The 13,417-nt window shown below is 53.3% G+C and overlaps 2 protein-coding genes across 2 annotated transcripts; both read right to left on the reverse strand.

The window, feature by feature from the left end:
- Nucleotides 1-1,494: 1,494 nt before the first annotated feature.
- Nucleotides 1,495-3,658, reverse strand: PG986_009518 (glutamate decarboxylase; the record flags this gene model as incomplete). The annotated part of the gene is made up of 7 exons (XM_066845740.1): nt 1,495-1,548; nt 1,618-2,229; nt 2,287-2,463; nt 2,586-2,608; nt 2,669-2,837; nt 2,977-3,165; nt 3,302-3,658. 7 exons carry the CDS (start codon nt 3,656-3,658, stop codon nt 1,495-1,497), a joined length of 1,581 nt encoding a protein of 526 aa, XP_066698138.1.
- Nucleotides 3,659-6,827: 3,169 nt separating this feature from the next.
- Nucleotides 6,828-11,232, reverse strand: PG986_009519 (uncharacterized protein; the record flags this gene model as incomplete). The annotated part of the gene is made up of 4 exons (XM_066845741.1): nt 6,828-7,067; nt 7,113-10,798; nt 10,852-10,922; nt 10,979-11,232. 4 exons carry the CDS (start codon nt 11,230-11,232, stop codon nt 6,828-6,830), a joined length of 4,251 nt encoding a protein of 1,416 aa, XP_066698139.1.
- Nucleotides 11,233-13,417: the final 2,185 nt, after the last annotated feature.

Below are 13,417 nucleotides of genomic sequence, written 5' to 3' on the forward strand. Positions count from 1 at the left end.
AGGGTAGGGTCGGGTCTGACGGCAGTCCCGCTTGGAAGCAAGGAAAGTCGGTCGATCCATCCGTCGCGGTGGGAAGAGGAGGAGGGGGGTGGGAGGAGGAGCCACGAAAGATCATCATCACCACCACTACCACCATAGCAGAGGGTCTGAATGGGCGTGCATATATGTCATATTGTGCTTATGTAATGTTGTAATTTACGTGGTGAAGGGGGGCATAGGGGCTGGTGGGATATGGAGATGGGGATTGATACACATGCCCAACCAGATACCTCTGTCCGACGTAAGAAGTCGGTTTCCCACAATCAACAAGACATCAAACAAAAAACAAAAACAACAAAACGCGTTCTGGGGGCTATCCCGATGCGTTGCTATTACTGGAAATCCGGAATGTGATGATGACGCAGCACTGCAACGTCTAATCATGTAATAGGGGGGGCTGAGCAAACTTGCGTACTGTAGGTTACAGGACTACTACTTTATAGCCTACCATGGTTGCAACGGGGAGGAGACATTTCGGAAAGCCGCCCGACTTTTGGCGCCATCAACCGTTGCCCAGACCGCTGCTAGCCACGACACAGCCAGCAGTCACGTTGTCTGCGGACTTGCGTAGGTTTCGAATTTCCCGAATTTCCATGGCAAATGCGATGATCAACAAAAAAGGCGCTGTGGGCAAACGGGGAAGAGGAGCCGATGGCTTACCCAGACGCCGGGAAATTGGATCATCTTGTTAGCCCAGCAGGGATTCGCGCGAGTGGTTTGGGCGGTTTGGCTGCTTAGCTGGTTAGCCGGTCAGGGGCTCGGCAGAAGGGCCGACGGAAACTAGAACAATCACGGTGGAGCCCCCTCGTGGGAATGGAACGAGTCGACAGCTGGGGAGGGGAGTTGCAAGTTCTCAGTCCACTTCCACACTTCCACTGCCGTACCAAGGGAACAACCGACAACGTCGTCACATGTCTTCTAAAACATAAACGTCAGCCGCAGGTGGATAAGAGCCTCTCGGACAAGTACCTACCGTACAAACACCAGCAATCATCGTCACAAGTGCACAGCTTAATGCAAGATACGAGTGGGGAATCCCAGACTTGCTGCAGCCTACATAGTATGATGGGTAAATAAGTGCCAATCCACCGTGTAGTGACAGGGTTGTTATGCTCACGTTATGTTAAAATAATGCGCGTTATTTAAAGATCTGGCTCGTGCTCGGTACTTGACAAGGGGGTCGTTATTTCGGCCTCCTACCACGTACGGAAAAGAGTCACAAGGTTCAATAGTCTCCGTATATTCAGCAGTCATATGATGCTGAAGCTACAGTCCTTGAGGACATCCGTGTACATGGGGGCTTGGGCCCATATAGTAGTATCTCGCCGAAGTGTCCTTTTTTTTTAATATATCTTCCAGCCTTTGGAAAACACATCGCCCAATGTGCTGCACGCTCTGGCAGCAGCTGTCATGATTCATCAAGCCTTCAAAGCCTTCCAACATGGCATGGGCACTCTAGCAGATAGAGTGAGTCTTGCCATGTTTACCTTGAATGGAATGTTTCTCGTTCTATACGCAGCTGTTAGCCCCTTGTCCTATTACTCTTCTCGCATGCAGACCAGGCTGGAGTTTGCTTACAGCGAATTTGGGATGGTTGTGCTTCGATTGAGATGAGTTAGTAGCATGGTGGGTTTTGACGAAGGCCTCCATCTTCTTCACGGAATCCCGGTCCATCTGCTCGAGCAGCTCCATGCAATACTTGATATCACAGATCAGGGCGTCGCATCGGTTCTTGGTGAAATCCTCACGGACGACAACACGCAGCATCTTCAGCTGACCCGTGTGGGGCGCCATCGTGTAGGCCGGTACGACCCAACCACGAGCACGCAGTCTGTGTGCCAGGGCGAACTCGTCAAATTCGTGCTTGTCATCTGTGTTCAAGCGGAATGCAACGAGGGGTAGACCTTCGCCCGACTTCTTCGACATGATAACAAATCCCAGAGCCTCCAACGAGTTCGATAGGTAGTCGGCGGTGCGGGTCAAGTTGCTCATAATGGCGCGGTAGCCCTTCTTACCGAGTCGAATCAGCTGGTAATACTGTCCAATAACCTGACTGGCACCCTTGGAGAAGTTCAAGGTAAAACTCGACTGATCGGCGCCGAGGTAGTTGATGTTGAAGACGAGCTCCTGGGGCAGGTACTCGGCAGAGCGCCAGACAACCCATCCTACACCTGGGTACACAAGGCCATACTGGAACTGGTCAGTTACTTGGCAACCTGGCGGCACATTCTAAGATGATTGACATACCTTGTGGCCAGATACGTTGATTGACACCACACGTTCCAGTCTGAAGTCCCATTGCAGATCGGGCATCACAAATGGTGCCACGAAACCGCCGCTGGCAGCATCGACGTGAATCGGTGTATCCATGCCTCTCTGCACCAGCAGGTCGTTGATGGCCTTAACATCCTCGTACTCGCCAGTCTAAGCATTCTTGTTAGCCACATACTTACATTTGGCAGACTTGAATCTTTCAGAAGCTCATGCTGTATTCAAGGAAAACAGGCCGAGTGTTGCTGAAATGTCCCTAAGTTGGCTTTTTTCACCAACTTTGAAAGCAAATGACTTACTAATAGCATATTCGTTGTTAGCAAGAGAGATTCTCAGGAATTGCATATCTGAAGCTTACCGTAGGTGGTTCCCAGAATCGCGCAAATGCCGATGGTATTCTCATCAACCAGATTCACCGTCTCCTCCGGGTCGAGGACATAGCGTTCCGGTGTGCAGTAGACAAGCTTCTCCTCAATCTCGAAGTATCTTGCCGCTTTCTCCCAGCAAACTTGGACAGCCGAGGACATCTAAGAAGCACAATCAGCATCGCATTGCCGAGACGTGGGGATTGGCCGCGAGCAGCGTGCCTTCCACCCCACCATTCACTCCAAGCACGCTCTGATGGTGCATAACGTGGCTGGTTTTGCTCTCTTGGGGAATACTTACGATGATGTTTGGGTTCTCTGTGGAAAGGCCAGCCGCCTTTCTCTGGTTCTTCCACCGTCTCTTCATGGCAAGAACTCCCAGCATGATGGCTTCTGAAGAGCCGATGCAGGAAGTGCCAATGGCACCAGCTGCGTTACTATCATCGGTGGGCGCGTTGAACAAGCGGCCAATCATGGATACACAACGGTTCTACCGCAACGGGAAAGAAAGTGCACATGTCAGTGAGACGTCCATGTGGTCCGGTACACTTGAACCCTTTGTCTTGCAGTGGGCCGCCCCCCAACGTGCTGTGAGGCGAGGTCGGAGCAGAGAGGGAGGGACTCACCTGGATGTCGGCAGACTGGGGGTACTCCTCATAGTCGATGAAGTTCTTGGAGAAGGACTCGGTCATGAGCTTCTCGGCCTCGTCCTCCATGTAGGTGGTGACGAACGAGGCCAGGTTCAACATGGGGTTACCATCGAGACTGAGGTCGTCCTTGATCATGCGGTAGGCGACCTCTTTGGGCATCTCACCCTCGGGCATCTCGTGGCGGGGCAGGTCTTCGGCGGCAAAGCGGGAGCCGTAGACGCTCGTGGTGAAGGAATCGTCCTCGTTGCTCAGCTGCAAACTTATCTTCTTGACGGCATCAGGGAGCTTATCCTTGATGTCGGCGTCATTGGGGATGTTTGCAAGGTGGACCATCTTGGCGGTCTTGAGGGAACTAGTCTATCTAGTATACGCAACTGGAATTATGGGGTGCTGCTTGTGTATCCACAAGAGAGAGAGAGAGAGAGAGAGCGCGCGCGAGTGAGGTTTGAAGAGAAAAAAGGAAGGTTGATTGTCTGGAAAGAGTTGACCAGAATGAAGAGCGGGCGGCCAGAACAGTACTCGAGGAAGGAAAGGCAGGTGCAGGTGCGTTCAGGCGGATGACCTTGGTTGAGTCCGACTTACACGTCGACTTTATAGTCAGGCACGCTTCTGAATGCAAGTGCAATATAGAGGGAAGCTACGTACCTACACCGACCACCGACCTGTGGATCAATTTTGATGATAGATGTCAATGGATGGATGCCAGGAAGGTGCGGGTGCGGGGTAGCAACGGTGCAATGTGCGATTACAAAGTGCCAGGAGAGGAGCGCGAATGCTGGAATGCCAACTACACGTACTTGGAAGGACGAGGTTCTGTTGCTTCCGCAGGCAGAGTGGGCGCTTTTATTTATACCTACGTGCATTCACTCACCATCGACGACGGCCAGCTAGAAGGACAAGGGAAGAGGGTGCCTCCGCTGGTGTCATTGGAAGTCTGGTGCTGGTGCCATTGTCGGCGTCAGTGTCAGGCCAGCTTACAGTGCGTAACCCAGCAGGTTACCTGACTTGTCCTGTTCAGACAGGGACATGTAGGTAGGGAGCTGATTTGAAGTTAGTAAGTGCGAGAGTGGTCACCCCACGACACACACCGGATCGACTCCTCGTTTCCCCCCTAAACCGTACAGGAAGCTGGGGCAGGCATGGTTTCAGCCGTGGTAGGGTGCTGTTCCAATGTTTATGTGCGTAATTGGCGAACGCTGGGGTAGCACGAAAACAACAAAGCCCAGCACGCCCTGGAGGGTTGGCAGAAAAGCTTGGCACGGAGTGTTTCCACTGGCCAGGCACTAGCAGGGATCGATCTGGTGGGTGGGTGTGGTGTGCTTCGTGCTTCGTGCTTCGTGCTTTGGAATCCACCATCCCATCACTCTCCGAACCATCCCGCTTGGCTCACTGCCAATGGTCACTTTTCGTTAGCTGGCACTTCAGACTTCTACTGTACACGCTTAGCTAGTAGCAGAGGCTTATGGTCAGAGCCCTTGCCGGCCCGCGGATATCTACCGGTCAGTCACCGACTCCTTTTCCCTGAGCCCCAGAGGAAACGTGCATGGCCATCCGCTGCTTGCTTGTGGATGGCAATAGCAGGCGAATGCACGAGGCTTTTTCCTCCTTCTTTTCCCGAACCCGTTCATGCAAGTGCAAGGCAGGCCAGTCGGGTCAAGAAGTACTGAGGGAGTGAGGGAGTGAGCTTACTCATTTGTCACCAGTTCAACAGCGCATCAATGAACAACGCCGGCCTCTTGGGACCATGACCACCACAGTACTTGCTTTCCCGCTGCACTCTGGACTGGTGGGTTTCTGTAGCTCGAGATCGTACAGGAAGGAGTAAGATGAGGCCGCCTGTATGCAGCGCTAGCTAGGCTCGGGTACAGAAAGCTTGAAAATTCCCATTCCCATTAGGCCCGCCTGGAGTGCTGGTGACATCATGCAAATCAGACCGGAGCGTCCACGTCAGCTACTATTAAGGCCAGCTACCATTACGGGGCAATGTTTGAGGTAGGGTGGAATGGACTGTTGCTGTGTTGAGCTGTGAGCGGCGCGGTATTGCCGGCTTACAGGCGCCGCCCCCAAGGGGGAGCCAGGCCTGATTAATTGAACCTAAACGACCACGACGTCGTAGTCGTCGTAGCTACCCGCTCGCTCCCGTCTGAAGAGAAAAAAGAAAAGAAAAGACAAATCTGATGTTCGGGTGGCACGTCGATGGTTGAAAACTGAGCAAACACACTACCCCTTTTTTCCTTTCTCCTACCTACTATTTTCTGATCCGTCTAATCCGAGCAATTCAGGCTGCGCCCTGGGCATGGGTGCTGGTCGGATAATCACATACGAGGGCGTCTTCACCTCATGGTAAAACGACACGATTCGGGCCCGTGGTCAATGTGCCGTGCGTGATTTGATACTCAACAGCCGATTATGTTTGCTTATTCCTTTGCCCTTCTAGAACGATTGCCACAACCCTTGTCCCAGTAGATCTGCCCACGTTTTTGCCACTCCGTCACGTGGCACGCGATACACTTGTCCCTCACTGAGTTGTCTTAGGACGTGTTTACTCTAGTCAGCCAGCTTCCAGCTTATCGGCCGACGTACGCACCTCTTCAGCCAGCTTATTCGAATCTTATTCGAAATAAGAATCAACCTTTCGGGAGATCGAGCGTACGTTAAGGGCCGAGCGTAAGCAATGCTACACACACCAATTTTGACGCACGCCGGTTCGAGGACCGAGCGCGAGCAATGCTACACTCATCACTCCCACAGTACCCTTCATAAGCTACAGCACTCTTTACAGCACCCTTTACAGCGCCCTCTACGCCCTGTAAGGCCCTGTAAGGCAGTCGAAAAGCTGGATCAGCCGGCCTAAGGTCGGCTGTTTCATTCAGCCAAGATTCGTCGATATAATTAAATACGATTGGCCGGTCCCGAGACGAGACGAAAAAAGACAAGACGACGGTCAGCCAGCTTTTTTTCATTTTCAGCCAAGGGGTCGAAGTAAACACACTGCTGGATTTTCGGCTAATATGTAAAAAAAGGGGGCCGTCACCGGACGTATGCTTCTAGCCCCTTTAAGGGGACGTGCGCGGCCCAAAAGTTCAGCTGGCTAACCAGAGTAAACACGCCCTTAGGCTACCTTGGAGTATTCCAGTCAGTCTCGAGGTACACGAGACCATTGCAGTGCGATCAGGCCATGATACCCGTTACTTTTGTGTGCTGCATCGCGACACAGTAGGCACTTTGTCATTGTGTCTTTGTCTCACTTGGAACCATATTCTGTCTAAAGCCAGATCTTCTCATTGTGTCACCCCTGAATCTTTGGGCTATCTATCGTCGCCATCGCTTAGCAAGTCTTAATAATACAACTAATCAAACATAATCGCAGTACCTAAACGATACCGTGAATCCATGAAACCAAGCCGCTGCTTCTAGGCCATATTATTCAACCTGATGAACATGGTGATCATGTTAACCAGCGCCAGGCCTCCTTGTGCGATACCAAAGGGGTTCCGCAGGTCTAGTCCCGCTCGCCGAGATCCTTCTCCTCCTCGCCAGGATCATCTTCCTGCTCGCCGAGGTCGGCCTTATCATCATCGATCTCCTGATCCTTCGGCGGGAATCTGTCAGGATAGTCCTCAGGGTACATCTCAGGAAAGTATGATCCTCTCTCCGATGGCTTGACAAAGGTTGGGCCACGCAGACTTGGTGTCACGTCACAGGCAGCCCGGTCCTCGGCGGTCCAGGGGACCGGTCGGCGCTTCGTAGGGTCCTTCAGTTCCTCCTAGGTAACAAAGGAATACACCTCGAGCTCCGTGAGGTCGGCGGCCGTGTAGCCTTCGCGGATCCGTGTACCGTTCTCGAGAATGGTCGGGCCGGAGGGCGGGTCCGGGCAGGACGCGGGCGCGGACCGCGGGATGGAGACGTGAAAAACAGTTGTAGGCGTGTTGGCAGAGTTCTCGTGGCTCTGGACGTCGGCGTCAGACACGGGCTGGTCCATATACTCAAACGAACTAGGCACCGGGGCGTCCACAGAACTGTCATCGGAAGGACCAGTCTCCAATGTGCTGTTACCAGGGTCATCATGATCCTGGACGTTGGCGTCGGTTTCGAATTGGTCCAAGTATTCGAACGAACTAGGCACCGGAGCGCTTACGGGGCTGTCATTAAGGGGACCAGTCTCCGGTGTGTTGCTAGGGTTAACATAGGCCTGGACGTCGACGCCGACGTCGGACTCGGACTGGTCCAAGTTATCGAACGAACTAGGCACCGGGGCGTCCGTGGGACTTTCATTGGAAGGACAAGTCTCTGGTGTGTTGATAGGAACGTCGGAGGCCTGGGCGTCGGTGTCGGCGTCGGGCTCAGACTGGGTCAAATTCTCCAGGGGAGCAGGGCCCGGGGCATTTGCAGGGCTGTCGTGGGAGGTGGTCTGGGTGGCGCGGAAAGTCCGTCTGGCTTTTTTGAGTTTCTCGAACATGACCCTCGCAACTGTGACCTCGGTAATCGGAGCGTTACCTTGTGCTGCTGCGGCTGCGGCAAGGATATCGAGTCCAGTGAGCCCGCCGATTTCACCATCACCCTTATCTGCGGCCAAAAGCTCTGCAGCCAGAGTTTCGCTGTCTTCTTCACCCTGGGCCACGACCTGAGCGCCGGCCGTGATTCCGTTGGCTCTTTCTATAGCCCCGAGTACAGCCTCAACCTCAGCCTCGGCTTGAGCCTCAGCCTCAGCCTGTGCCTCAGCCAGTGCTCGGACCCGAGCTTCGGCCTCAGCCCGGGCTAGGACCTGAGCCTCGACCTCAGCCGTATCCTTCTCAGCCTTGGATCTGGCCTTGCGATTTTGGCGTTTCTTCTGGGCTCTGGTCAATTTGGGCTCGGTATCCTGAGCTTCGGCGCCGGCGTTTTCATCAACGATGGCGTCGCCGCCATTATCCGCCTCAATCTGTAAGCCCGTGTCTTGAGCCTCCTCATCGACGTAACCATCATCATTGCCGGCTGCTTCTTGGATCTTCACATCATCGCTTCCGCCCGTGACTGTGTGGTTCTCCGTGTGGCTGTCTGACACAATCGGGTTTCTATCGCCTGGGCTGTACATTGCGGACTCAGGTTGCTTATCCTCAGTCTGCGGGTCGGGTTGGCCAACAGGCTCGGGATGGTAAGTGGCCGGCTCGATCTCCGGGTCCTGAGGTGCATACAAAGGTGCTTGGGACGCAGATGGATAGGGGGCGGTCTGGTTGTCGCTAGCCTGCGATTCGACTGGGCCTACAGACTCAGGCGGGTCAGCAACCGTGGCCGTGAGAATTGAAACCCTTCTGCCGTGACGATAATGGGTTTCCTGGTGAACAATGCGCTCACCAGGTCTCGCAACGACGTCCGGCATAGCGTGACGCCGGTGGGCCATAGGGGCCAGGCGAAGCGCGGCTGCCGGATCTCTACTTTGGCTGGCGAGCGGTGCCTGAGTGGTCGCCACGAACCGGGAAAAGGGTGGGAGCTGAGCACTGGTACCATCTCCATTGCCCGGTGCCACGTGGACGGGCTCCTCTGGTGCTTGCTGCTCGGGCGCCTCTGGCCACAGGCCGATCATGGGTCCACTGAGTTGCGCGGAGGTATACAGTGGCGGCAATTGCATTGGACTAGGCTGTGAGTCCGCCGATACGTCAGCTTCGGCCGCGGTGTGCGCCGGTCCCTTTCCCTCATAAGTACTCACAAGGTCCTCGGCGTACACCTCCCACGGGTTCTCTCCCCTACGCGGCAGAGGCTTACTGTGCGCACGGCGCTGCTCTCGGACCTCTCGTCTCATTGTCTCTGACTGCTGGGTTGAAAGAGGACTCGTAGCGATACTAGGAGGTAGTGATATAGTGGCTTCGCTTGGCAAAGACCCGAATGAGGATAGACAAGGTGTGATGTAACGAGAGTCCGTGGCGGGTGTAAATACAGGCATCCGTCCAAACTGGATTTGCTTCACGGCTTTTTTCGGCTCTGTCTGTATGGCAACCGTAACCGGTTGATCCTCGGTTTCCTCTGCAAGCGGTGCTGCGGGTTGTTCTTGCAGAATGTCGGCCGGAGTCGAAACAGGTTGCTCTTGCAGAATGTCGGCCAGAATTGAAACAGGTTGCCCTTCCACAGCGGTGGGAGAACTTGAGACCGCACTTCCTTGATCAGTCTCTCGTCCATTTTTCTCATCCTCGTCATCGTCCTCAGGTGACGACGTTACAGTAAGTTGCTGATGCGAATGTTCACGCGCAACCGGCTCGGAACCTCCTGAGCTACTGGATGGAGTAAATACGACTCTAGACGACTCCGATGCTGTATCGCTTTCTGGGTCCGAGGTGTCGATGGGGGGTTCGTATTTTGGCTCCAAGCTCTCATGAACCTTCGGCTCCTTGGCCGATTTGGCTGCAGCCAACTTCCTCTTGTTCGCTAAGGCAGCCTTACGTCTCTCCGACTTTGTCATGCGCTTCCTGCGGGACTGCTCTCCCGACTGGGGCTTTCCAGGGTTACCTCCCTGCTCCTTAGTGCCCTCGGCAACCTTTGCGGGGCGGTCGTCGGATGACGCTTGGGCTTTGGTGTCGCTAGAAGAGCCATCCTGGACCTCTTTGTGACTAAGGATGATGAGCTTTGTGAGGTCTTCCAAACTAACCATGGCCAACTTGGGCTCAGCCTGCCATTTCGCAGTCCAGTCTATGTTGGGCGCTGGACAACTTCGGGGGCCTATGATGATTTTGTAGTCCCCAGTGTGCTCCAGGACTTTCAGGAAATTCATCAGCTTCTTTCTCATGTAGTAAAAGAAGTTGCCATGGCCATCGTCTTCTGGCAAGTCGGATCGGCTATCAGGCTTATAGATGTCCACCCAAGCCTCCATCGGGTCGAAGCCATAGTCTCGGCATCTTTCCCAATCTCGGAAGAATGCCGGGTTCGGGTGCCTAAAGTCTTCCTTTGAAGTGCCTATGGGACCTAATACACCCGTCTTCAGGTACTCCATCTGGCTGGAGCGCCATTCTGGATGAGCCTGTCCTAGGAGCTCGGCTGCGATGCCTTTTCGGCGGCGGCTGATGTTGTGCGCCCTCTGTAACATAGCACGACGCTTAGGTAGATGGCATGCCCGTATAAAGCTCATGAGGTCATCACGAGCGAATTTGCCCGAGAACCAGTACACGAACAAGTTGGTTGGCGATTTGTTGCCATGGTTCAGTTTGGCCTGTACAAAGGCCTCATCAATACCATTGCATTCGGATTGTACCGCCAATGCCGCTTCTCCGACATGCTTTTCGAGGAATCGTACCACCCAATAGGGGAGAAATGCCGAGTACCAATAGTGCAATATGGCCTCGGCCGTCTGAAGATAGTGGGTACACATGGAGGCCATGGTAAGGATGACAAACAGACGTGCGATGGCCTCGTCGTCTGCCTCCACCATGTGGAAACCGATTCCCTTCTTGGTACCTTTTGGGATTGATAAAAACGACTCAATGACTAATCCCAAGTCACCGAACCCTTTTCGTTCATTAGCGATTCTGGCCGTCCAGAGGTTGGCTGAATTGACTTACCCTCTATGTCGATGTTGATCTCATCAGCGGTCTCGCTAACTTCAGGAGTGATGAGACTCTTGACCTTGTTACTGGAAAAAGTCTCGGCTCTTCTCCATGTCTTGGTGCCTCCTGGAGGGTACCTGACCTGAGGTGAGGGTATGGGAGCTCGCCGTCGTCCTCCACCACCAGCTCTCTGGTGTCCTGGCCTACTTTGTAGAATTTACCCTTTCGGCTTTGATGAGAACTACACAGTGATCCATGCCTAGCTTGATCTTGCTTCCAGCAATCGTCGCTGCAGTACCGGACGAGCTGGCACCACTGACACTCAACCGTTATACGCTGATTGTTGGGGCAGTCAGGCTTTGCGCACGTAGCGCGGACTGGCGCCCAGCTATCCATGTTGGACAGAGCAGCAATACTCTGTCAGTAACAACCCTGTTCTTTTTTATATTAGTCGCAGGAGAGGAGTGAAAGGGAGCGAAAGCATGGGAGCGGGGGCGGGGGCGGGTGTGAATTCAAGCAGTACTGACCTCTAGCGGGCAATAGCATTCACGAAAGCTAGATGGGAGGCGTGGTGTAGGTGTGCAATGAAAGTCGTGAGGGGTGGTATGAGGTTGTATTCACGACGAAGTGGTATAAGGTGAAAGTTGCGGCAGGAGGGTATGAGATGGGAACCACAAGGGGATGGTATGAGACGAAACCCAACCGATATGAAAGGTGTTTTGTAACAGTATGAACTGTTGGAAGTCAAGCTGAATGAAAGGTTGGAGGCCAGAGTGAGATGCTTGTGGCGAGCATCACTGTTGAAACATACCAGCTGATCTTATCGGGCGAGTGCCTCTCTGTTCCTCGCGGAGTGGAAGAGATAACAGAATTTTCACCTTGAATCGAACAATGCTGAATAACAAAACACGAAACGGTCACGCTGACTTAGAAAAAGCGTGGGAGAAATATGAAAGGATCTTGGAGGGGTTGGACTATGTCCAAGGCAAGGTGAAGGGTCGGTACCGAGCGTATTCCCGACCAAACTTGATCCCAGGGCACCAAGGCGCTGTTATTTAGTTCCTAAGGCGCCAAAGACGCGCCTGGGGTTTGTTATCGGACTGATAAAGTCACTGCGTGGCTGGTTTAGATATTTTCTGCCATTGCAACCTGCAGCAGCAAGGGCCGTTGGCTCAGGCTAGGAGCTCATCGTCGACCAGGGGCTCGTCGGCGCCCAGGGGTTTGTCGACGGCCCAGGGGGTTGTTCATGGCAAAGGGCTCGTCGGCGTGATCTAGGGGTTGTCGATGGAAAGGGGCTCGTCGGCGTGTGACCACTACTACGTTGCCTGGGTTGCAGACAAATCACACTCTAGTACCAAACGTCTAAGTAAGTGTGATGTGTTCTTTGTCTTCCTTCGTCTATTGCCCCGGCCTTGTGTATTACTACAAATACTTTGCCTGTTATTTCTCATCATCTGCATCTGCCCTTCCAGCGCTGTCCCCTTTCAACAAGTCTTAAACAGCAGATACCCGACACATGGAGCACGCATTTGGTTACGATAACGAGATGGCTAACACTGAAATTTGCTTCAATACCACCGAAGAAGGCACGCCTATGTATCTGTCTCCGTACTGACTTGATAGAAACACAGAATCAACCAATTCAGTGTTATACCTTCAAGACGAATGCTCAATCCATAGAAGACCGCTCGTCATCGGATATGCTCATAGCATTACCACGAGCCACCGTAGAAGCCGAGAACCAGAGACAACCATTTTCAAACAAGGATCAGTGGCGATGGCGTAGCTGGCCACCATCGTTTGACTCTGACTTCGAGGAGTGGGAGTTTACCTTCACCAGGTTGTGAAGCCACTTTATTGCCAGCTTCATCTGGGAATAGTATATAATAACCTTCTGCGTGGTGTTGCTGCTACGTATGGAATTTGCAACATATGTAATTCTATGTCCGGCCGTCGCTGTACACGAGTTGGAATCCTAGCACTCCCGGTGGACTTGCTGCGGTTTGCAGCAGTGACTTTGGTTGTTATGGGCCAGTGCTCTTTATTCTTTCCACAAATAGCCTCTGGCTAAATTTGGTGATGGTCTCAAAGCGGATAGATAGTATGTGCCTATGTATAAACCAGCCCTTGGGCGTACAAAATTAGCATACGTGTAGCTAACGTCTGATACAGAATTCCAGTAGGCCGATCCCTTGGTAGACCAGCTCCAGCTGGGTGAATTCCATCAAGCGATGGCTTAAAATGGAAATACCAGGCCTAGGGCTGACTACTTGTGCACCGCAAGACCCACTGCGGAACATTGTTGAAGGGACATTGAACCCTGAGAGCGGCAGCTGCTTGGCATGCATTCCCATTGAATTGATCACCGTCGCCATATGCAAGCCAAGGAAATCAATTGGACCGGGGGCAGGGCCATTGGGCATGGATTCGAGACAGTCGCACCCGCTAGCGATGTCTGTCGATACCTGTCGATACCTGTCGATACCTGTCCGCCCGCCCACAGCGCTACGTGCCACTAAGATACAAAAATCCGGGGCACAGCTGGCAGCCTATTAGTTGTTTCTAGCAGGTGCTAGTGTAT

This window comes from Apiospora aurea (genome assembly GCF_038362705.1).
Source record: "Apiospora aurea strain CBS 24483 chromosome Unknown utg000006l_segment0_segment0, whole genome shotgun sequence".
Lineage (NCBI taxonomy): Eukaryota > Fungi > Ascomycota > Sordariomycetes > Amphisphaeriales > Apiosporaceae > Apiospora > Apiospora aurea.